The sequence below is a fragment of the Adiantum capillus-veneris genome, chromosome 25 (assembly GCF_014529385.1).
Source record: "Adiantum capillus-veneris isolate H3 chromosome 25, ASM1452938v2, whole genome shotgun sequence".
Taxonomy (NCBI): Eukaryota; Viridiplantae; Streptophyta; class Polypodiopsida; order Polypodiales; family Pteridaceae; genus Adiantum; species Adiantum capillus-veneris.
The window spans coordinates 89,700,120-89,725,291 of record NC_140955.1 but is presented as its reverse complement, the minus strand read 5'-3'; the positions used below and the strand labels follow the sequence as shown (position 1 = coordinate 89,725,291).

At 40.4% G+C, this 25,172-nt stretch overlaps 1 protein-coding gene and 2 pseudogenes across 1 annotated transcript; 2 read left to right on the top strand and 1 right to left on the bottom strand.

Annotated features, from left to right (window-relative positions):
• Positions 1-1,478: 1,478 nt before the first annotated feature.
• LOC147425257 (uncharacterized) lies at positions 1,479-3,878 on the bottom strand. Its single transcript, XM_086499928.1, has 4 exons — positions 3,114-3,878; positions 2,856-2,891; positions 2,046-2,086; positions 1,479-1,955 (listed from the first exon to the last, which is right to left on the bottom strand). Exons 1-4 carry the CDS (start codon positions 3,249-3,251, stop codon positions 1,835-1,837), a joined length of 336 nt encoding a protein of 111 aa, XP_086356054.1. The 5' UTR covers positions 3,252-3,878; the 3' UTR covers positions 1,479-1,834.
• A 9,415-nt stretch (positions 3,879-13,293) lies between these two features.
• LOC147425256 (putative serine/threonine-protein kinase At1g01540) lies at positions 13,294-14,308 on the top strand (annotated as a pseudogene).
• Positions 14,309-15,173: 865 nt separating this feature from the next.
• On the top strand, positions 15,174-16,491 carry LOC147425255 (putative protein S-acyltransferase 7 pseudogene; annotated as a pseudogene).
• The last annotated feature ends 8,681 nt before the right edge of the window (positions 16,492-25,172 follow it).

The following is a 25,172-nucleotide window of genomic DNA, read 5'->3' as shown; positions in this document are numbered from 1 at the left end:
ATTTTACCGCACGCCCGTTTTGGACATGAGAGAGGAAGTCAAACTCCTTATAGGACCCCTTTGTGAGTCCAAATTTTCCCTAATGAGAGAAACTCACACACACACAAAAGGTCCCTTTACACAAAGGGAATGAGGGACACATGTCAGCTCCCTAGCACAGATGCCCACAAGGTGTACCCAATTCCTATTGAATGGCCTTGGAGGTGGACCAATGAGAATTAGGCTAGAGTAAATCTAGTTTAATTAATTTAAAAACACTTAATAAAATAACCAATAAGAATTAAGCTCTCTAGAAGACTATTGGACAGTCCACCAAGGGGACCAATGAGCATTCAGTAGCCCAATGGCTTGCCTGATTTCTATTGGCCAGGAGGCAAAGGGGTCCAATGAGAGTCTAGTTGAATTAAATAACTACCTAAAGCTCTCACAAAAGGGAAAATGGGGACACATGTCAGAAGGCTATCACTAATGTTGCTTAATTACCATTGGCTAAGCCTGGGGAGGTCCAATAGGATGCTAGCAAGAGCAAATAGCAAGAGGGGTCGACCAAGAGAGAGAGGGGGCTGATTTTTCAAAGGCATTATCACCTACACACTCACACTAGCTCATGTGTGAAGTAAAGAAGACTCTCTCTCCTTCTCAAGATTTAATGGAAAGCTTATCACCTACTCCAACCTTGTGAGAAGGGAGGCCTACACCAACAACTCTTGGCTTTGTGATGCAAATCCAACCAAGAGCCAAGCTTCAATGCATGCTCATCTCCTCTACCATGCTAATTACTAAGCTAAGCTATGCTAATATGAGTGATTATGTGAGCAAATGTACATCTTTCTCGTAAGAATACTCCTTCTTCCTCTCAATCTACTCTCATACCCCGCTAGCTCTCACCATCTTTGAAGGTGTGTGAGGTCTTGGGTGTGAGACCGTGAAGGAATTGATGTTGTGTTTGATAAGTGTTTTGCTTAGTGCATGAAGTTTCCATCTTCATTCCACTAGCTAGTATTGAAGGAACACAAGAAATTGTATTGTAAAATGTCTCTCTTGATGGGAGAAACCATAATACAAAGCCTTTTGGAGGGGGGACCGGCTCTATGCAAATCCAGTCCTCAACTGTTGTCAATTGCTTAATTTCTCTCTCTTTTGAAGTATTGTTCATGCTATCTAACTAGGTGTTATGCTTTTTGTTGCTCTCTCCACCCAAGCACTCTTGTTAATCTCATTAGGAATCTATTCTAATGAAATGCTCACTTGTTCATGATATTTTCCGCTACACACAAGTTACTAGGCCATTAAATGTTACAGAAGTGGCACATACAAATGACAAGAATTTAGACAATAGATCTAGATTGAATCAAAGAATTGATACAAGCTCTCTCTCTCTCTCTCTCTCTCTCTCTCACACACACACACACACAAGCGCTCTCTCTCTCTCTCTCTCTCTCTCTCTCTCTCTCTCTCTCTCACACACATAGCATTTTTCTTCTAGGTTCTTGTTTTCTCTTACCCTTGGACCCACTTTAATTCAATATAGGTACGGCTAACGAAGCACTGTAGTTCTTTATTGCATTCATTTGCATTTGGCTGTGAAGTTATATAAAGCAAGAAGCATGTATGCTATCTCCTTTGACATTCAGTTCAATCGGTTCCCTGCTCCTATCATTGCATCGTAGTCAGGGTTCTCTTATCTCTATCAGAGCTAGAGTTTAGTTGCCTTGATGCCAAGAAGCTCAGATTCCTTAAAGATTTGGGCATGTTGGACTCATTTTTTTATGGAGGAGCAATCACAGGTTGCACTTGGCTCTCAGCAGGTGAGGATATATACTTGGGCTGGGAATTATGTCCTTTGATGCATAAATGCTCGATTGCTATCTGAGTTTTTGGACAATGCGACTCTCATTGCTGGTCTCACAAGTGTTTCCTTATCTTGGACAAAGTAATTTGGTTGCGAACCTTCACTGCAAAGAAGATTATTGATATAAAATGCTTGTTTTGTCAAGTTGTAACAGACAAAGCAGATTTGAGACAAATGAAGCATAGAGAAGTACTATGAGAGGAAGGAGCGTGGCGGGCTCTCCCTCTTCGCTACCTGCAATTGGAAAGCATTAAAAAGGGTTTGGTCCAACCTATCTTTCTCAAAAATGGTTAAACAGACCATGAGAGTGTCAGAGATCATTTGATTTGGAAGAATTAGCTCTTCTTAGACACAACCAGAAGAGACTACATAAATCAAAGGGTAGCATTACCATCACCCACCGCCTCTTTCACCTCATGCACCATCCCCATGTGGTTGGCTCCACCCACAACCTCTACACCACCACCTCGTACGTCCTCTCCACCTTTCAGCAGTATGGCTTGGACGCCCACTTTACTGATTACTAGGTCCTGCTCTCCTACCCCCTCTCCATCTCCCTAGCCAATGGCACCTCCTTCTACACCGCCCTTTTGCAGGAGTCAGTCGACCCAACATAGGAAGACCATGATGTCATCCGCACCTTCCATGCATACTCCCCTTATCATCATTAGAATTAGATGCTACAAACTCCAATGCAGTTCTGTAGTGCCTCCACAGATGCTCTCTCTCTCTCTCTCTCTCTCAACAATCCCAAGAGAATTCATAGATCTATCTGTCGAGTCTAAAACTCAAGACCTCTTACTGAGAGCTAAGCATGATAACCCACCTACTCTTAAAACCCTTTTTCCCCTCAGAAAGTCACAAATCTTCTCATGTATGTGCCCTTGGTAACATTTACAGATGCAGTTCAATATGTGCACATCAATAAAGAAGCTTTATCCAATAGTTAACACAACTGGGTATTGTTAGAAGAAAATTGCAAGGTCCTCATCTGTATACTTACAGGCTGAAATTGTCCCACAAATCTTACAACTCCTCTCTACCTTCGTCCTAGCTCCTCACCTCCTGCAATAGGTGGTCTGGTGCCCAAGCCGCCATCTTAGGAGCTCTTAGCTGCTTTAACAAGCCAGAACTCTACACACATCATGGGATGAAGCCATCGGCAAGACCGACCGATGAACATGGCAAATGAGCTGAGAATTGTCCATGTTAGTGCAGCCAAGCGCAGTTCAACAAGGTTGACTAGTATGTTGTGGCGTACCAACATGGAGTCTCGTGAGGAGAAGAGCAGGTAATTAGCATGGTGGTGTGGGTCTCGCACAATGACAAAGATAGGGTAGGACATGGCAAGTACGAGTGGAGAAAAGCTAACATGGAGGGCGCATGACTCAATGAGCATTCGAAGCAGGCGAGCATGCTAGGGTTAGAAACTGCTTGCCTGAGGGGGCAAGCCCGCCACCTCTGAGGGTCAGATCCACATCTTCTTGAGTGGGGGGAGAAGGAAGCCATCACTACTTGAGAAGAAAAGCGTGGTTGCCTGCGTGGTTTGCAAGAGAGGAGATGAGATGATAGATGTGTCGGCTTGCATCGCAGATCTGGTAAAGGAAGACGCATGTTACTGTGTGGTGGGATATGGTGATGCACTCTTCAAAGCTGGTACGAACTGTTGCTTATAACCGCGGTGACTCCCTCATCTTCTTCTCCACCCTTCTTGATGCAGTGAAAGAGTCTCTCTCTCTCTCTCTCTCTCTCTCTCCCTCTCTCTCTCTGGCTATGATGGCTAGCTCTTGGAGTAGTTACACCTAGCCCGTGCACGTCAGTCAAGTCATGGAGGGGTTTAGTGTAGCGTCAAAAACAGAGCCATGGTAGGGAGTCGGGAGTCAGCGAATCGGGATTGTGCATGGGAGTTGCTACATAGTACATGCGATAAAATTCAAATCTCTCCCTTGCCTACGACTACAACACTACTGAGAAGGCCTCCGTGATTGCAATAGTATTGAACAGTTCTATCTCTCTCTCTCTCTCTCTCTCTCTCTCTCTCTCTGTCTACGCACGAGTGCTCGAAAAAACCCTAGGTTTAGTGTAATCCCACCTGCAAATTTTGAAATTTACCTCTAAATTTTACAATCGAAGGTGAGAAAACCTACAAATTTTTTTTTAAAAAAAAGTGTATTCGGGTGTAAAAACCTTCAAATTTTGTCAATTTACCTTTGTTGTTTCACATATGTAGGTTTGCCAAGTTTTTGAAAAAAAGTATTTTCCGAGCACTGCTACGCGTTGACGCAACCTTCATTCACCTATGCCAAAGCTTGTGGGAAAAGATAGCAAGGCTCGGGAAAAGATAGGTTCGCTTTATCCAAAGCCTGTTCAAAATGAAAAATGGCCAGTTCAAATTATGAAATTTTTAGTTACAATATTATGAGATTTTTAGTGTGATTATCCCTCTCAAATTTAGAGTTAACCTGTTCATAAGCGTGTGAAAAGGTTCCAAAGCCGGGTCCACAGAAAATGTTTCCCCCATTATCTATAGGATAGATTCTAGCTCACAAGAAAAGGTCCAAGCTATACACTATGTTACTACGTTGAACCCAGTGACTTCTCTATGCAAGCTTCATCAAAATAAGATGTTTATTCATGTGACAAGGTCAAGAGTAGCTACATAGTCCTAACACCGTTGGCTTTTGCATTTTTCCTTGAAAAGTGCTTGTTAAAGAAAAGCATCAACGTTTTTCCTCGAAAAGCACTTACTTTTGTGCTTTACGCTCGAGGACATGTTTTTGCCTTAAGCCTCAAAGGCATTTCATTGTTTTCAATGATGATTGAGACTTATCTTAAATTTTATTTCGATTTTAATATATTAAATGGATCTTCTTATTTCACCTTTCATTTCACATCCTCACATGGCTTGACTTCTCTTGCATTCTATTCGTTTAGAATGCTAAAGTGAAACTTCACCTTGCATAATTCTAGTCTATACATGCATACATACATACATATATATATATATATATATATATATATATATATATATATATATATATATATATATATATATATATATATACACATATATATATATACATATATATATATATATACATATATATATATATATATATGAGCAAATCATGGTAAAGGGAAGAAAAACAGGTGATATATGTGTGAACTTATGAAAACTTATTACATGAGACACTTATCACAAGAGCACTAAGTGCGAATTGTGAAAGGCAAAGCAAGTAGACTCATACACAATACAATCTTTTTGCCAACTTAGTTCAAGGCGTCACCCGCAAGGTCGAATAATGAAAGTTCATTGCCCATCAACTCTTGAACATGAGCATCCCACCCCACAATATTTTCTCTCTACATTGTCATTGTAGATAGTGTTGGCAGTGTCATGTCCAACACCCAAATCGGCCATAAGGCGTCTGAGCCATATACATTCAACCGTAGCTATGAAAACTGCTCTGTATTCAGCCTCACAACTCGAAGTGGCCATAGTAAGTTGCTTCTTTCTCAACCATGATATACATGAACTGTCAAGCATGAAACAAAAACCACTTGTGGACACTCGTGTGTCAAAACAACCAGCTAAATCTGAGTCCGAAAAAGCATGTAAGTCTGGCGGCAATGATCCCCCCTTGGGATAAAACAAGCCAAGATGTAAAGTGTCACTAAGGTAGCGAAAAATCCTCTTGACAGCCTGCTAATGCTTAGACCCTGGGCTATGCATAAACCTGCTGACATGTGAGACTGCAAATTGAATATCCAGCCTCGTGTTGCATACATAAATGAGGCATCCAACAGCAGTTTGGTAAAGAGTGACATCAGCAGGATTGCCAGCATCATGTAGATTCAACTTCAAACCTATTTTCATAGGAGTGGCAATAGGTTTGCAATCCTCAAGTCCAAACTTACATAGCAATGTCTCTATGTAACTTTTTTGACACAAGGCAATACCACCATCACACTGCTTAAACTGTATACCCAAGTAATGATGCAACAGTCCCAAATCTTTCATCTTGAAAGTAGCATTCAAATCAGCCTTCAATTCAGCAATATATCTCTCATTTGGTCCAGTGATCAACAAATCATCTACATAAAGAACCACAATGAGAAGTACATCACTCTCACGCTTTACATACAATGTGCTTTCTGTTGGATTGTTACGAAATCCTTGTTTGACCAAATGAGTGTCAGCTTTCTCATATCAAGCATGAAGAGATTGTTTCAACCCATACAAAGCCTTCTTACATCTGCACACTTTGTCCTCTTGTCCTTTCTTGAGAAAACCGCGAGGTTGTGCTACATAAACTTCCTGGAATATGTCACCATTCAAGAAAGCAGTAACAATGACTGATTGATGTACATCCCAACCAAAATAAGTTGCCAATGCACATAGAAAAGGCACAGTAGTCATACGACAAGTGGAAGTAAAAGTCTCTTCATAATCTATGCCTTTTTGCTGTGCATAACCCTTTTCACAAGTCGATCCTTATGGCAATCAATGTCACCATCTGGCTTGTGTTTCAACTTGTAAACCCACTTCGTACCAATGGCCTTTTTGTGAGGAGGCAAATCACATAAAGTCCATGTGTCACTTTCTATAAGTGCATCATATTCTGATTGCATGGCATCCATCCAATTTTTTGAATTTTGTTCTTCATCAAAAGACAAAGATTCCTCAACATTATGTAAGCTAGACACAGTCAAATCATAACAATCTGATGCATAAGATCCATGGTGAGAGCCTGAACGAGTACGACTAGACAGGTGCATCCAATTTTCTGTCAGGCAATGTATGCACTAGTCATTTTGGCATACCTCTAGCTTGCTCATTTTCAGTCCTTTCCTCATCAAGTACATCATGTACATCTGCATCAGTAATAGGCTGATGTGTAACATTTTCAGAAACCCCCTTAGGCTGTACATTTGCCTCATTGGAATTTACATTCGTATTTTCACCACTGAAAAGAGGCAACAAAGTGTCACAAAAGTCCTGTGAGCTTACAATTACTATCTCTAGTACATGACAGCAATGGCCGAACAGAATCTTCCACAAACACTACATCCTGTGAAACCAGAATACGCTTTGTTTGCGGATGATACAACCTGTAACCTTTGCTTTCAGCAGTATAACCAACAAAAATACATTTGACTGCCTTATCATCCAATTTTCTGTGTTGTGTTTGTGGCACCAAAGCATATGCCAAATTGCTAAAAACATGCATGTGCTCAATAGAAGGCTTTCTATCATGCCATGCTTCATATGGAGTAATAGACTGCAAAGCTTTCGTAGGACACCTGTTTAGTACATAACTGGCACACATGATGGCCTCAAGCCAAAAAGAATGCAGCAAAGCTTGACTTTTGGCCATACATCGTGCCATTTTCGTAAGTGACATGTTTTTCCTCTCAGCAACACCATTTTGCTGAGGTGTATAAGACATTGTATATTGGTGTTTTATCGCACGACCAGCCTTTTCATAAGATTCATGAGACATATACTTCCTCCCTCGATTAGAACGTAGGGTGTCCATAGTAAATTTTGAGACATTTTCATACGTAGCCAAAAACAATTTGAAGGACATAAAAGCTTCAAACTTTGCTTTAAGCGGAAATACCCATGTATGCCTAGAGTAATCATCAATGAAAGTCATGAAGTAAAGGTAATTGCCCAAGGACAGAGTTTGCATGGGCCCACAAATATCACTATGCACAAGCTGCAACCTGCATGTGGCCCGAACTGAACCATCCTTTGGAAACTTCGAACGTTGCATCTTACCCAAAATACAGCCTCCACAAACATGTTTGGCAGGTGCTTCAAGAGGCGGCAAAGAAGCAACCATATTAGATTTCTGCAAACACAGCAAACTAGAAAAATTCAGATGACCAAAACGTGCATGCCAAAGTTTTGCATCTGAAATAGCCCTTGAATTTGCAGCTGCATTTGCAAAATTTTGTCCACACTTGTCATACAAAGTGAGCTTATACAGCCCACGGCACAAAAGCACAGATGCAACAATTTCATCACCAAAACTGAGATCATGAACTGTACATCTATCATCCAAAAATTTGACTACAAGTCCAAGTCTAGCAAGTGCAAATACAGACAAAATATTCTTCTTGATCCTAGGTACATAAAGTGCATCAACAAGTGTGAAAGAACTGCCATTTGCAGCAGTAAGCACAATCTTTCAAACTCACTGAACCGGATAAGAGGCATTGTTGGTAGAAGTGACTGAATTCCCATGAGGGACTGACTCAAGAGAGATGAACAATTCACGATGTGATGTAATGTTCTTGTAGCACCACTGTCAAAATACCACACATGTGAATATGTAGCAAATGACATGCATGCATCATGGACAACAAGATTGTAAGTGCACTCTGCACTAAAAGCCCATTTTGCATCAACATCAACATCACAGTCTCCTTTCACAGAAGACTCAACAATGGCTGCATTTGTAGTGGAACCAACATTTGCAGTGGAACCACCCTCTTTCTTCTTAGCCTCTTTGGTCTTCAACTTAGGACACTGCTTGATCAAGTGATCATTAGCTTTACAATAATAGCAACACATTAGCTTAACAATCGCTGCATTTGTAGTGGAACTAGCATTTGCAGTGGAACCACCCTCTTTCTTCTTAGCCTCTTTGGCTTTCAACTTAGGACACTGCTTGATCAAGTGATCATTAGCTTTACAATAATGGCAACACATCTTCTTTTTGCCCTTATCACCAGAATTTCCAGACGAAGTGTTGGCAGTAGAAGCATTAGGAACAGAAGTTTTGCCACTCGCAATAGAACCATAAGAAGTGGTTGCATTACTGTTACCACCCTTTCTTTGAGAAGCAATAAAATCTTGCTCAATTGCACGTTGTCTAGTCCCTTTTTTTTTGAAAAGTGACTCTTGCAACAGCAATGTGCATAATGCATCAAACTTGACAACTTCAGGATTTCCTTCGGTCATAGGTCTCCAAGTACTAGCAAAAGTCTGGTAAGAATCTAGTAAGGTATCAAGAACAGTCTGCACAAGGGAACCGTCTGAAATGAGTTTACCTGCAGATATAAGTTGCTTATTGATATCCTTGACACCAGGAAGGAAAGTGTCCATATCATCTTCCTCATGCATAATCTTCTACTCCAGCTCTTTACACAGCAAAGCAATTTTAGCCTCATAGGGACTTCCATAAAGACTAGCCAAAATATCCCAAGCCTGTTTTGCAAATTTTTTTGATTGAATGGTATGCTTCACAGACAACACAATCAATGCATGAGCCTGCACATTCTTTACATCCCAGGGAGATTGTTCTGTCGTAGGCAAAACAACTCTAATAGCAACAATCCTTGCAACAAGACCTGTCACATCCTCAACATCGCCTTCATCCTCAGAACGAGAACGTACATCAATGTCTTGCACAATATTTTAGATGCCCTTTGACACAAGCACATGTTGCATCATGTAAGCCCACATAGGGTAATTGTTCCCATGCAATCTGTCCTCAGTAGCAAACATCTTTGTTGTCAGCCATGGTAAATGATGCACCTAATGTGAAAACTGCCCGAAAAGAGAAGAAACAAAGTGGGAACAACAAGTGCTATATAGCACAAACCGTAGAAGTCTGTAAAGCACCTGTTATGCAAAAAACGGTACTGACAAAAAATTTGCACAAAATGACGAAATAGCCTATGCAGTACTATCTGTAGTGGAAACGGAGGCCGAAATGAGCCCGAATCAAAAATCTGAGCAAACTGAGCTCTACGCGCTCATCCAAAATTTTTGTCGACCTGCGAACGCTTGCCAAAGCTCATTGAAATCGGAGAAAATGAGCAGGTGTGTGCTAGAGCTGCTGGTGACCAAGCCCTGGAGGATGCAACCTGCTCTGATACCAATCGTTGGAATTAGGGTTGCAAAGAAACGCACACAGCTTGGAGAAGATGAAGGAAGCTCAAGGCACACAATAGAGAGTGTATTACTTAGTGTGCAATGGAAAGATAGATAGCCCTAGAGTGATGGGCATATATATAATGCACGGGGGAAAAAACCTCTTAAAGAGGGAAAAAATGCCATGTCGGTCCTAGTGTGTTCACACACATCACTACCACATGTATATGGTAATAAATCAGGGGTCCGACAAAGGAAAATTAAGGATATGGTTTTCTATGTTGCCTTGAATTGTAACTTTTCAAAGTGAAGGCCCTTACTAATTAGGTTACTTCACGAATCCATGAATTGACAAAGAGATTAGCAAAGCTAAGTTTCAATGGATACCAATGTGCACTCGACCACCTCTCTTTGTATGGACACAAAAAGTCTTTTGACTTTCCACCTTGGTGTGTCTTTTCATTTCCTAAACTCACTCTTCACTTATGCACTTACGATATTTTGAAAGATTATTTGACCACATCAATGTAAATTCATTGATGTGGTTAAAGAATCTTAAGCCAAAAAGGAGGGCAAGGAGGGGTAGCATGTATGGTTAAGAAAGGATTGGAAGATTTTGTATCAATTGTGAAAGATGAAGCGCAATGTTATGTATGGCTTAAAATTGTGACACCAAAAAGAGTACCCATTTTTGTAGCCGATTGCTACATTCCTCATCATGATTCCCCCTTTTATGCTTGCATGGATAGAGATCAACCATTTTTTTATTTAGTGGAGGATATTTCTTATCTCAAAGGCAAAGGTGATGTTATTCTCTTTGACGATATGAATTCTCGCACAAAAACATTGCAACATGATACTCAACAATTTGATATGCCATACATTTCAAGAGAGTTGGAGGATGTTCACTTGTAAGATTGTACTTCAATGGATGAGAAAGAGTTGGATCACTATGGAAAGTTACTTTTACACATGTGCAAGAGCATGAGGATATGGTCATTGCAAATGGTATCTTTGTGCAGTGGAACCAATGGATTTACATGAAGAAAACATAATGGGGATAGTGTGATTGACCATATGCTACTTTTCAAAGCCATCATGTACTGCATAAAGAGTTTTATGCATGGCCAATGGACCTTGAAATAAGACCATTGGACCTTATGTATTGAGCAACTTGCATGTGGAGAAGCAACTAAGCATGATAATCTCAGGCAAAGGGAAGAGAATTTATTACTTTGTATGGATTTCAAACATGCACCAATGCATATTGAAATGGTTGAGAAAAAGTTATGGATGACAAAGCTTCAACATGACGCACCATTGGAAACTAAATGAAAATCTTTCAAAAAAGCTATTTGTTCTAGTGTCGAAGGATGCTTTTCCATAAAGCATGTCCATGGTATCAACAAAGATAGATCACACAAAAGGTGCTTTGATAAAGAGTGTCAAGATGCTCGATAGTCCTTGATAAAACTGGTGCAAATATGGACAAAGAAAACTATCAAAGTCATTTGCATACATACAAGGCATTGATTCAAAAAAGAAGAGAAGACGATGGAAAGTAAAGCATCAATTTTTTCAAGTCCAAGAAAAGGCACATGCATGTGGAAGATTTTGGAGAAACTTGAGACACTAAAGTGTTTTGTTTTCCTACCAAGTTTTGGCAATTTATTGGTTAAGCTGGAAAAGAGTTTATTACACATTGCTTCTACCATAGGTGGTTTATGAGGGAAAAAAAACAATAGATTTTTCCCCATGTTAAAATACAAGCCATATGGAGAGAATTATGGTAAGCTTTAAGTCATAAATTTTATTAAAATAATCAAGCTATTTTGCCAAAAAAACCATAAAATGCTTATATCGTTTTGTAGAGATGACATTTTTATGTTTGTAAAAGCCAAGTATTAGTACTTAATGTTACAAAATAATGGAATGTCCTTCAAGGACTAATTTCCAAGTCACTCACAAGTTATAGGCATAACTACATACTTCACTATGTGCCGACTAAGAGAATAAATTTGGCCTTCTAAAGGTCCTCTCATGGAATCGGGGCTCTTCTAGTGTAGTTTGATAGTTACAAATGAATCTATACATTGAAACCAAGAAAGTATGTATTTTTTCGTCTCCCTAACTCAGCTAAATATCATTGCTTGAAACCTATCTTAACTTTTTAATTTTGCAAAATCTCATGAAATTCTTGAGTCTTTCAAAATAACATTGAAATCAAGGTTTAAGGTGTCCCAATTGTATTCCTACCACGTACTTTTATGTTGGAATTAGGGTTGCAAAGAAACGCACACAACTTGGTGAAGATGAAGGAAGCTCAAGGCACACAAAAGAGAGTGTGTTACTGAGTGTGCGATGGAAAGATAGATACCCCTGGAGTGATGGGCGTATATACAATGCATGGGAAAAAACCTCCTAAAGAGGAAAAAATGCCCCGACAGTCCTAGTGTGTTCACACACATCACTACCACATGTATATGGTAACAAATCCCCCCTGGAGTGATGTGGTGAATGAGAGCTCGCACATGAGTTGTCATTCTTAATTAAGGACAACTAGAACTTTATTAGCTACCCTATGTAAAATATCTTGGAGTTGATCGCCATATTGTTGTTACGTTGCACCATGGTCAACAACGGTAGAGAAAGCTTCCCAATGTAGAAAAGCTAAGTAAATGTTATCTCTCTCTACACTATAGACAAAGGGGGAGGGAGTTCGTAAAAATGTACAAACATTAAAAAATGCTTGTAATCATGGCACTATTTTCAAGGGCATAGCTTCTTCATTGACTTGGTCTCTTATGTTCACTATGAGCTGCAAAGAGGGTGTTAGAGTTTTGGCATCTCAATTGTACTACCCAAAGTGATCCCACTATTTATTTTGGCTTTTAGGTATTTGTTTTACTTATTTGTCAAAGTCTAGGTAGGGAAATTTATTGATTAGCGCACTTGGAAAGCAATTAGCATTTTTTATGAGCCTTGTGGAAGTTTCTAGATCTGCCTATCATTTTTGTTGGGTAGCAAGGGAAATCTTGGACGACCTCTCTCCGATGCAATTCCCTCCTCCGGACAACCTTACATAGGCTTTGTGGTCATGTAGTCACAAAGTATCTCATCTGAGATCTAGCTCAATTCTCTTGCTAGGAGGAGATGCTCAAGATGTATGCTCACCTAATGTCTATCCATCAAGGGCATGCCATATCTATGCGATACCACCCTTGGTCACTTGTATTTGAGGTTTTTTATGAGTATGGGGAGCCTTTCCAAGATCTCTCTCTCTCTCTCTCTCTCTCTCTCTCTCTCTCTCTCTCTCTCTCTCTCATGTCATGTCGCTCTGTACTTCAGTGATCTCTCAGTTGCCTTGCATATGTATGTGGCATTGTAGTTGTTCTCTAGTGACCGAGGATATATTTGGAGTCGACTTGTCCACTGGATTGGAGGCTAGTTCATGGATTTGTTGTGTGTAGCCACAAACCCTCACTCGTTGTACATTTTTTGCTATTGCCCAGGGCCCTAGTTTAAATTTGCCTTGCCATATGTGTGAATCCGAATGCCTTTAGGGTTTTATCCTGAAAAATTTGTGAGGGAAAGTGAACGTTGCAAACCAGGTCGCTTTCTGTGCAGGGGAGAAATAATGGAGCGGTCAAGCAACAAGCGCAGCAGGTGTTTCAAAGGACATCAAGGAAGTGGTGCATGAAATACGTGCACAGACTGTCTTGAAAGAACCGCCTTTACATCGATTGCCCCCTGTCGTGGTGGAGGATCATGTTATCTCTGCGGTTGACATTTTGGATGACGAGAAAGAGGTGGTCACTTTTGCCTATGGGGGAGACACAGCAAGTCACGCCCAATTTCCACAGCATCAAGTCGAAGACATGATATAATGTAGTAGTAAACAGTGTGGGCATGGGCCAGCAGTGGAGGCGCTTTCAACATGCACAAGAGAATGCACATTCTCCATTTGCAGCAATAGCTAAAGAAAGGGCTGAAGGAATACCTGGTGGCGGCAGCACAGTGATGACTAAGCAATTAGGTTGGGGTAACTGGTACAGTGTTGATCAGCTAAAGCAGGCGATGAGCTAGTTTATTGAAACAAACGTTGTGGGGAAGGGTGGGTATGGCATCGTCTATCGGGGGCTTCTCTCTGATGCTTATGTTGTAGCTGTCAAGCATCTGCTTAACAGCAGGTGACAAAATTGCACCATTCTCTTCACTGTTTCTGCATCCAAATTTCTCAACATGCCTGTTTTGATGGATGTAGGGAATAGGCTGAAAAAGAATTCAGGGTAGAAGTGGAGACTATAGGTTGTGTCCGGCATAAAAACCTTGTCAGCCTTCTTGGATACTGTGCCGAAGATCCTCACAGGTGGGAGATATTAATTTCTTTTTCCAATTCTGGCAGTCTTTCTTGTTGAATGTAATGGCGTTCTTTTTGCAGAATGCTTGTGTATGAATATGTGGACAACGGAAACCTGCAGCAGTGGCTTCATGGCCCATTGGGTGCAGCTGAACCTATTTCATGGAATGCATGAATGAAAATAATTCTCAGCACAGCCAAGGGGTAATTTCTTCTCACCAAGTGTGCAGCTGTTTTTTGTTGTATTCATTATGTACAAACTTAATACATTTAAAAACTTCCTGTGCAAGAGCATTAAGTTACCTATCTTATTGCGATTAGTGCTCACATATGGAGTGACTTGGTTTTACCAATTGTATTGATGCTCTACAATTCACGAGCACGCATGCGCGTAGCAAGACTAGACAATGTGGTCGCTTGCTTCAGGATCGTAGCAATGTATTCTGGTTTACGGCTTTCTACCTTGTGGTAGGCATGAAAATGTATGTTTAGCAATTGTGGAATACTTATGCACAATATCTGCTATAAGCAAAGGTGCTGCCATGCTCAATGTGTGCTGCTAAGGGTCGGGACACCCATGGTTTACCTCCTCAAACATCAATACATTCAACTCTACGAGTGTCAAAATAGATATGTGGCCAAATTTCCCCAGTCAAACATTGACGTAAAAGTGATTAAATGTGCTGGAAAAGCCTTCATAATTATTCTATTGTCGGATATTTTTTTAGGGTACTTTTTCTCACTGATTTTGTTTTATGTGCATGTTAATGGTTGCCATGTTTACTATCCTAGACTATAGTTTCTATTAGAATGTTGTGACTAAGAAGAAGAGGGCGAAGGACCCTCTGCATGTGCTCATAGCAGATTATGGATTCCAGGTTGTAGAAATATATCATTTTCCTGTGCAACATTGACCAGTGTATGAATTGTGCAACATAGAAACCTCATCTTTCATATTCCACAATTTCTAACATATGCCCCTTTTGTGGTATTATCCAAGGTATATGAATTAGGTATCAGCTTCTTATTCTGCATTCTTAGATGAAAAGTGGACTAGAAGATTCTAAGTACTCATGAGCATCATTCTTTTTGTCCAAGCTGATGGTGCTTTGGCATTTCCAGGTATCACTTTGAGTTCTGGCTGGGAGACACTTGTGAAAATTGTGTTAGAGCACTACGGTTTTGAAGCAGACAAAGCATCAATCTACTTATTTGTTGCTATTGTTCCGGTCACGATAGATGCTTGCTTCAAGCTTTGGTTAAGTCTAAATTTTTTTAGGTTTACTTAAAGGTCTCTCTCTCTCTCTCTCTCTCTCTCTCTCTCTCTCTCTCTCTCTCTCTCTCTCTCTCTCTCTCTCTCTCTCTCTCTCTCTCTCTCTCTCTCTCTCTCTCTCTCTCTCTCTCTCTCTCTCTCGTATTAGGCTCCCATTGTATCAGTGCTCACACATATCCCACATAGTTCCGGCTTAGTTATCGCTTGCATGTCTGACTTCTTAATGAAGTTTTCGGGCATTGTTCAAAGGGAATCTCGTTAAGATGAATGCATGTAGCTGTTGGACAGGGCTTGATGCACGGTACACGGCCTCTTCGTGCAAAAATTCCCACTTTGGAGAGTTAGCAAGACAAGGTTCTGCTTGATGTTTGTAGAATGGATATGCAAACAAGATCACAACAGACATTCAAAGGCTGCCTAGCGCTGCCAGAACTTCAATTGATGTTAAGCATGTTTATTAGACTTGGAAGGGTAGCAATAGGTTCCTATTTGGCGGAAGGCTGATTTTTGGGCCTGATGTTACATTGTTGCTATGGACTTTGGTTCTCATCCTAGTCCCTGTATTGGTGTTTGGTATTTTTGTTAGAAGGCACCTTGTGAAAGATTTTTCACACCTTGGTGGTATATCAATCCTGGTGGTTACATTAGCTTTTACATTTGGTGTCTTAGTTTTTCTCTTGCTGACATCCGGTAGGGACCCTGGTATAATTCCACATAATAAATATCCACCTAAACCAAAGGAAGAATGCTACTCATCATCCTAGTGGAGTGGCGGGCAAACACCAAGGCGAAGGCTTCCGTGAACAAAGGATGCGATTGTGAATGGGATGGTTGTGAAAATCAAGTGTTGTGACACATGCATGCTATACAGGCCTCCCCGTTGCTCACATTGCTCTATCTACAGTATTTGTGTCGATCACTTTGACCATCATTGCCCATGGGCTGGACAATGCATTGAACGAACGACTTACGAAAACTTCCGCTATCGCTATGACAAGAAGGCAAATCCTTATGATCAAGGAGTTTTTCACAACATGAGGGACATTCTTTACTCGAGTTTTGGAATGTCCAAGATAGATTTTCGTGCACAAGTTGAAGCTTCAGACAAAACCAATTGAAGTTGGTGATGCTTTTGACCATGGCGGTGAGAAAAGTTATAACATCAGTGAGATTAGGGCGAAAGTCCCCTTGATGTCTACTGTTCTTGATGCTTTTGTTCAAGAAAGGAGTGCTATTTATGAGACCTATGGGAGTTCTGGTAAATAACTAAGGTACAGATATGAGAATGATTTTATAAAAATTCGGGAACATTCTATGGAGGCATTACCTAAAGAGGCTTGGTTACTTGTTTCTATTGGTCACATTAGTGCTACTTGTATTTGACAGTCCCCTGGCTCTAATGAAGAGGAGGAAAATGATGAGCCTAAGAGAGCTTGGCACGATCTTTTACTCAATCATTGGTTTTGCGATTTATTGGTTAGTGGTTCTTTTCATATAAAGTCGCTTTTGTTGTGCTCTTTTCTTGCTATTGGTCTCTAGACTCTAGTTCTTTTGTTAAAAGAAAAGTTATTTGGATCGTTTATTCAATTTTCTCTTCAAGAGTTTTGGCTTTTATCCTTTGAATTTTAATAACCTAGCTTGATTGCAAGCTTGCCTTAAAGTGAACCAGAAATGCTTTTAGCAAAAGCTTCAAATTTTGACTTAAAAACGAGGAGACTTTTAAGTTTGTCTTTATTTTATAGTTCTATACCCTATTACACATTGTTTGCAAAAGTTAGAATGAATAGAAACGTTTGACTGTGGCACATGATATGTATGTGTGTGTGAGAGAGAGAGAGAGAGAGGGAGAGAGAGAGATATTTGAATAAGAAAGAGATACATTTAGAGAAAAAATTATAAGTTAATATCTTTTGTAATGTGTTTTGATTTAATAAGTGATGTTTTCTATGGTTGTTTATGATCATACCATTATTTGTTATTTAGAGAACAATCCATTTCATATGTGTGCCTCAAATCCCATGTGGGAAGCCTACTGCCTACTAAGTAGGTGGTTAGTATCATTTGTTTTGAGATTGAGATTTGTATCAGTTTACAAGGGAAATGATGTTCGTCTTTTGACAAATTACATTGAATTGATTGGTTTGTTATAATTTAGTATTCATTATATTTGTTGCTTTTCATGGTTTGTTCTCTTAACATCCATTGCAAATGAAAACACACTACAATCTACACTTCTATTCATTTGCACGTCAACATGTATTTTGCAAAAGCATGTGCTTCTAAAATTGTTATGTTACTAACATACATAAAATAGTAGGTCATGACATTCCGTAAGAAATCCATATGAGGGGGGATGGGTCATTGCGAGAATGTTCGTATCTTGTCCGTATGTAGGGGGGTAGGTTAGCATGTAAGATATCGTACATAGGGGGGTTTCTCTACTTCTGATGCACGCAGTTGATATCCCTCCCATTACTAATAGTGAAATCCTCGGGACTTTAGTGTCCTTTTTTTACAAATTTAAATTAAATTCTACTTGTATCAGATGGTGTATTTAAGAAAGTCCTCTTGTTATGCTTAAATATCAGCTAGAGGGTCTTTATAAAATACAACCATGATCGAGAACTATACTCATCAAGTGGGGCCCCTTAAGACTGCGATTGATGCTTTGAATAAATTGACTTTATAAGTTTTTTTTTAAAAAGAGACCTTGTATAATATTGTATGTGACTTTTCCACAATTGTTTATAGATAATGTAAAGTTTTGCATGCATATCGTTGTATGCAAAGAAAAATATTTTTTTGATGTATTTGTGCATTTTATAAAGTAATATATTGCTTACCGTCACCATTGAGGACTCAAGGTGGCGAGTACTAAGTGCTTTGGTAAACAAAATTTGTTGGATCATTTCAAATATTCAAAATTGCGCATGAGAAAAGTTTGATATTTTACTTCCTAAAACATAAGCATTCAAAACCTCAAATAACTTGAAATTTTCCATGTAGATCAACTAAATGTGTAAAATGTTACCATATACATGTGGTAGTGATGTGTGTGTACACACTAGGACCGTTTGGGACATTTTTTTCCTCTTTAGGAGGTTTTTTCTCCCGTGCATTGTATATACGTCCATCATTCTAGGGTTATCTATCTTTCCATTGCACACTAAGTAACACACTTTGCTGTGTGCCTTGAGCTTCCTTCGTCTTCTCCAAGCTATGTGCGTTTCTTTGCAATCCTAATTCCAACAATTGGTATCAAAGCAGATTGCATCCTCCCGGGCTTAGTCGCGAGCAGCTCCAACACACGCATGCTCACTTTCTTTGATTTCTGTGAGCTTTAGCGAGCGTTCACAAGTCGACCAAAAATTTGGGAGGTCTTGTAGAGCTCACTCTGCTCAGATTTTGATTTGGGCTCATTTCGACCTCCGTTCATTTGTGTAAAAATATGTTAGAACCAATTATTGTATAGCAGGTCCCATACAGTCTGTTGCGATTGTGCTATATTTCACGTGCTGGCCTCACTCAATTTCTCCTCATTTCGGGCAGTTTTCACATCAAGTGCAGACATTAGTGCAGACATTTTCCATGGCTGACAACAACACAGATGTGTTCAAGATGTTTGCTACTAAGGACAAATTGGATGGGGACAATTACCCTATGTGGGCTTACATGATGCAACATGTCCTTGTATCAAAGGGCCTGTGGAATATTGTGCAGGGTATTGATGTACGTCCTCGTTCTGAGGATATAGGCGATGTTGAGGATGTGGCAGGTATTGTTGCAAGGATTGCTGCTATTAGAGTTGTTTTGCCTACAATAGAAGAATCTCACTGGGATGTAAAGGATGCACAGGCTCATGCATTGATTGCGTTGTCTGTGAAGCGCACCATTACTCCTCACGTTTGTTCAACAAAATCTGCAAGAGGCTTGGGATATTCTAGCAGGTCTTTATGCAAGCTGCAATGAGGCTAAAATTGCTTTGCAACGTAAAGAGCTTGAATCGAAGATTATGCATGAGGAATATAATATGGAAACTTTCCTTGAGGGTGTCAAGGGTATCAATGAGCAACTTATTTTTGCAAGTGTAGACAGTTCCCTTGTGTAGATTATTCTTGATGCCTTACCAGATTCTTACCAGACTTTTGCTACTACTTGGAAACTTATGACCCAAGGAAATCGTGAAGTTTTCAAGTTTGATGCGTTATGCACATTGCTGTTGCAAGAGTCAGTTTCCAGAAAAAACAGGACTAGACAGTGTGCAGTTGAGAAGGTTTTTTTTGCTTCTCAAAGAAAGGGTGGTAACAGTAATGCAGCCACTTCTTATGCTTCTGCTACAAGTAGCAAAACTTTTGTTTCCAATGCTTCTGCTGTCAACACTTCGCCTGGCAATTCTGGTGATAAGGGCAAAAAGAAGATGTGTTGCCATTATTGTAAAGCTAATGATCACTTGATCAAGCAGTGTCCTAAGTTGAAAGCCAAAGAGGCTTAGAAGAAAGAGGGTGGTTCCACTGCAAATGCTAGTTCCACTACAAATGCAGCGATTGTTAAGCTAATGTGTTGCTATTATTGTAAAGCTAATGATCACTTGATCAAGCAGTGTCCTAAGTTGAAGGGCAAAGAGGCTAAGAAGAAAGAGGGTGGTTCCACTGCAAATGTTGGTTCCACTACAAATGCAGCCATTGTTGAGTCTTCTATGAAAGGAGACTGTGATGTTGATGTTGATGCAGAATGGGCTTTTAGTGCAGAGTGCACTTACAATTTTGTTGTCCATGATGCATGCATGTTAGTTGCGCATATTCACATGTGGTATTTTGACAGTGGTGCTACAAAGCACTTTACATCACATCATGAATTGCTCATCTCTCTTGAGTCAGTCCCTCATGGGAATTTAGTCACTTCTACCAACAATGCCTCTTATCCGGTTCAGTGAGTTTGAAAGATTGTGCTTATTGCTGCAAATGGCAGTTCTTTCACACTTGTCGATGTACTTTATGTAGGTATGGGATCAAGAAGAATATTTTGTCTATAACTGTACTTGCTAGACTTGGACTTGTAGTCAAATTTGTGGATGACAGATTTACAGTTCATGATCTCAGTTTTGGTGATGAAATTGTTGCATCTAGGCTTTTGTGTCGTGGGTTGTATAAGCTCAATTTGTATGACCAGTGTGAACAAAATTTTGCAAATGCAGTTGCAGATTCAAGGGCTGTTTTAGATGCAAAACTGTGGCATGCACGTTTTGGGCATCTTAATTTTTTCGGGTTTGCTGCGTTTGCAAAAATCTGACATGGTTGCTTCTTTGTTGTTTCTTGAAGCACCTGTCAAACATGTTTTTGTGAAGGTTGTATTTTGGGTAAAATGCAGCGTTCTAAGTTTCCAAAGGCTGGCTCAGTTAGGGTGACATGCAGGTTGTAGCTTGTATATACTGATGTTTGCCCATGCAAACTCCGTCCTTGGGCAATTGCCTGTACTTCGTGACTTTCATTGATGATTACTTCAGTCATGGGTGGATATTTCCTCTTAAAGAAAAGTCCAAAGTTTTTAATGTGCTTCAAACATTTTTTGGCTATGGCTGAAAATGTATCAAAATGTACTACGGACACCCTCCATTCCCATCGAGGGGGGGAGTATATGTCTCATGAATTTAATGCATTTTTGGCTAGTCGTGGAATAAAACACCAATGTACAGTGCCTTGTACACGTCAACAAAATGGTGTTGCAGAGAGAAAAAATAGGTCATTTACGAAAATGGCACAATGTATGGTCAAAAGGCAAGCTTTGATGCATTCTTTTTGGCTTGAGGCCATCATGTGTGCCACTTATGTACTTAACAGGTGTCCTATGAAAGCTTTGCAGTCTATTATTCCATATGAAGCATGGCATGATAGAAATCCTTCTATTGAGCACATGCGTGTTTTTGGCTGTTTGGCATATGCTTTGGTTGTTACCATATACATGTGGTAGTGATGTGTGTGAACACACTAGGACCGCCGGGGCATTTTTTCCCTCTTTAGGAGGTTTTTTCCCCCGTGCATTGTATATACGCCCATCACTCTAGGGCTATCTATTTTTCCATTGCACACTTAAGTAACACACTTTCTATTGTGTGCCTTGAGCTTCCTTCATCTTCTCCAAGCTGTGTGTGTTTCTCTGCAACCCTAATTCCAACAATTGGTATCAGAGCAGGTCACGTCCTCCCAGGCTTAGTCGCCAGCTGCTACAGCACACGCCTGCTCATTTCTCCGATTTCAGGGAGCTTTGGCGAGTGTTCGCAAGTCGACAAAATTTTTGGGAAAGGTCGAAGAGCTCGGTCTGCTCAGAATTTTGATTTGGGCTCATTTCGGTTTCCGTTTCCACTACAGGCAGTACTGCACAGGCTATTTTGTCATTTTGTGCAGAATTTCTGTCAGTGCCATTTTCTACATAACAGGTGCCTTATAGTCTTCTACGGTTTGTGCTATATAGCACAGGTTGTTCCCGCTCCGTTTCTCCTATTTTTGGGCAGTTTTCACATCAGGTGCAACATTTACCATGGCTGACAACAACACAGATGTGTTCAACATGTTTGCTGCTGAGGACAGGTTGGATGGGGACAACTACCCTATGTGGGCTTATATGATGCAACATGTTCTTGTGTCAAAAGGTGTCTGGAACATTGTGCAGGGCATTGATGTACGTCCTGGTTTTGAGGATGTAGGCGATGTTGAGGATGTTGCAAGTCTTGCTGCAAGGATTGCAGCTGTTAGAGTTGTTTTGCCTACGGCAGAACAAGCTCGTTGGGATGTTAAGGATGCGCAGGCTCATGCATTGATTGCGTTGTCTGTGAAGCGCACCATTGTTCCTCACATCCGTTTAGTAAAATCTGCAAAACAGGCTTGGGATATTTTAGCAGGTCTTTATGCAAGCCGCAATGAGGCTAAAATTGCTTTGCTGCGTAAAGAGAGTTGGAGTCAAATATTATGCATGAGGAAGATGATATGGACACTTTCCTTGCTAGTGTCAAGGATATCAATGAGTAGCTTATTTCTGCAGGTGAAGTCATTTCAGACAGTTCCCTTGTGCAGACTGTTCTTGATGCCTTACCAGATTTCTACCAAACTTTTGCTAGTACTTGGAGACTTATGACCCAAGGAAATCCTGAAGTTGTCAAGTTTGATGCATTATGCACATTGCTGTTGCAAGAGTCACTTTCTAGAAAAAACAGGACTAGGCAGCGTGCAGTTGAACAGGCTTTTATTGCTTGTCAAAGAAAGGGTGGTAACAGTAATTCAGCCACTTCTTATGGTTCTGCTACGAGTGGCAAAAATTCTGTTCCTAATGCTTTTGCTGGCAGTACTTCGTCTGGCAATTCTGGTGATAAGGGCAAAAAGAAGCTGCGTTGCCATTATTGTAAAGCTAATGATCACTTGATCAAGTCGTGTCCTAAGTTGAAGGCCAAAGAGGCTAAGAAGAAAGAGGGTGGTTCCACTGCAAATGATGGTTCCACTACAAATGCAGCCATTGTTGAGTCTTCTGTGAAAGGAGACCGTGTTGCTGATGTTGATGCAAAATGGGCTTCTAGCACAGAGTGCACTTACAATCCTGCTGTCCATGATGCATGCTTGTCAATTGCTGCAGATTCACATGTGTGGTATTTCGACAGTGGTGCTACAAAGCACATTACCTCACATCGTGAATTGTTTACCTCTCGAGTCTGTCCCTCATGGGAATTCAGTCACTTGTGCCAACAACGCCTCTTATCCAGTTCAGGGAGTTGGAAAGATTGTGCTTACTCCTGCTAATGGCAGTTCTTTCACACTTGTTGATGCACTTTATATACCTGGGATCAAGAAGAATCTCTTGTCTGTATCCGCACTTGCTAGACTTGGACTTGTAGTCAAATTTGTGGATGACAGATGTACAGTTCATGATCTCATTTTTGGTGATGAAATTGTTGCATCTGGCCTTTTGTGCCGTGGGCTGTATAAGCTCACTTTGTATGACAAGTGTGGACAAAATTTTGCAAATGCTGTTGCAAATTCAAGGGCTATTTCAGATGCAAAACTTTGGCATGCACGTTTTGGTCATCTGAATTTCGCCAGTTTGCTGCGTTTGCAGAAATTTGATATGGTTGCTTCTTTGCCGCCTCTTGAAGCACCTCTCAAACATGTTTGTGAAGGCTGTATTTTGGGTAAGATGCAGCGTTCTAAGTTTCCAAAGGATGGTTCAGTTCACGCCACATGCAGGTTGCAGCTTATGCATAGTGATGTTTGTGGGTCCATGCAAACTCCGTCCTTGGGCAATTACCTGTACTTCGTGACTTTCATTGATTATTACTCCAGGCATGCATGGGTATTTCCACTTAAAGCGAAGTCCGAAGTTTTTATGTGCTTCAAACAATTTCTGGCTATGGCTGAAAATGTCTCGAAATGTACTATGGGCACCCTCCGTTCCGATCGAGGGGGGGAGTATATGTCTCATGAATTTAATGCATTTCTGGCTAGTCGTGGGATAAAACACCAATGTACAGTGCCTTGTACACCTCAGCAAAATGGTGTTGTTGAGAGGAAAAACAGATCACTGACAGAAATGGCACGATGTATGAAAAGTCAAGCTTTGCCGCATTCTTTTTGGCTTGAGGCCATCATGTGTGCCACTTATGTACTTAACAGGTGTCCTACGAAAGCTTTGCAGTCTATTACTCCATATGAAGCATGGCATGATAGAAAGCCTTCTATTGAGCACATGCGTGTTTTTGGCTGTATGGCATATGCTTTGGTGAAACAAGTGCAACGCAGAAAATTGGATGATAAGGCTGTCAAATGTATTTTTGTTGGTTATAGTGCTGAAAGCAAAGGTTACAGGTTGTATCATCCGCAAACAAGACGTATTCTGGTTTCTCGGGATGTAGTGTTTGTGGAAGATTCTGTTCAGTCCTTGTTGTCATGTACTAGAGACAGTAATGTAAGCTCATAGGACATTTATGACACTTTGTTGCCTCTTTTCAATGGTGGAAATACGAATGTAAGTTCCAATGAGGCAAATGTATAGCCTATGGGGGTTTCTGAAAATACTTTAGATCAGCCTATTACTGATGCAGATGTACATGATGTACTTGATGAGGAAAGGGCTGAAAATGAGCAGGCTAGAGGTATGCCAAAATGGCTGGTGCACACTTTGCGTGACAGTAAATTGGATGCACCTTTGTCTAGTCGTACTCGTTCAGGCTCTCGCCATGCATCTTATGCACCAGATTGTTATGCTTTGGCTGTGTCTAGCTTACATGATGTTGAGGAGCCTCTGACTTTTGATGAAGCACAAAATTCAAAAAATTGGATGGCTGCCATGCAATCAGAATATGATGCACTTATAGAAAATGACACATGGACTTTATGTGATTTGCCTCCTGGCAAAAAGGCCATTGGTACAAAGTGGGTTTACAAGTTGAAACGCAAGCCGGATGGTGAGATCGATCGCCATAAGGCTCGACTTGTTGCATAGGGTTATGCACAGCAAAAAGCCATAGATTATGAAGAGACTTTTGCTCCCACTTGTCGTATGACTACTGTGCGTTTTCTATGTGCATTGGCAGCTCATTTTGGTTGGGATGTACATCAATCAAACATTGTTACTGCTTTCTTGAATGGTGACATATTTGAGGAAGTTTATGTAACGCACCCTCGCGGTTGTCATAAAAGGAGAAGAGGACAAAGTGTGCAAATGTAACAAGTCTTTGTATGGGTTGAAGCAATCTCCTCATGCTTGGTATGAGAAAGATGACCCTCATTTGGTTAAACAAGGCTTTCGTAATAGTCCA

Coding starts and splice junctions, on each gene's coding strand:
- LOC147425257 (XM_086499928.1), bottom strand. CDS start 3,251: ATGCTCATTGAGTCATGCGCCCTCCATGTTAGCTTTTCTCCACTCGTA. Junction 2,087..2,855: donor TTGTGGGACAATTTCAGCCT/GTAAGTATACAG, acceptor TTCCAATTGCAG/GTAGCGAAGAGGGAGAGCCC. Junction 1,956..2,045: donor CCACGCTCCTTCCTCTCATA/GTACTTCTCTAT, acceptor TCTTCTTTGCAG/TGAAGGTTCGCAACCAAATT.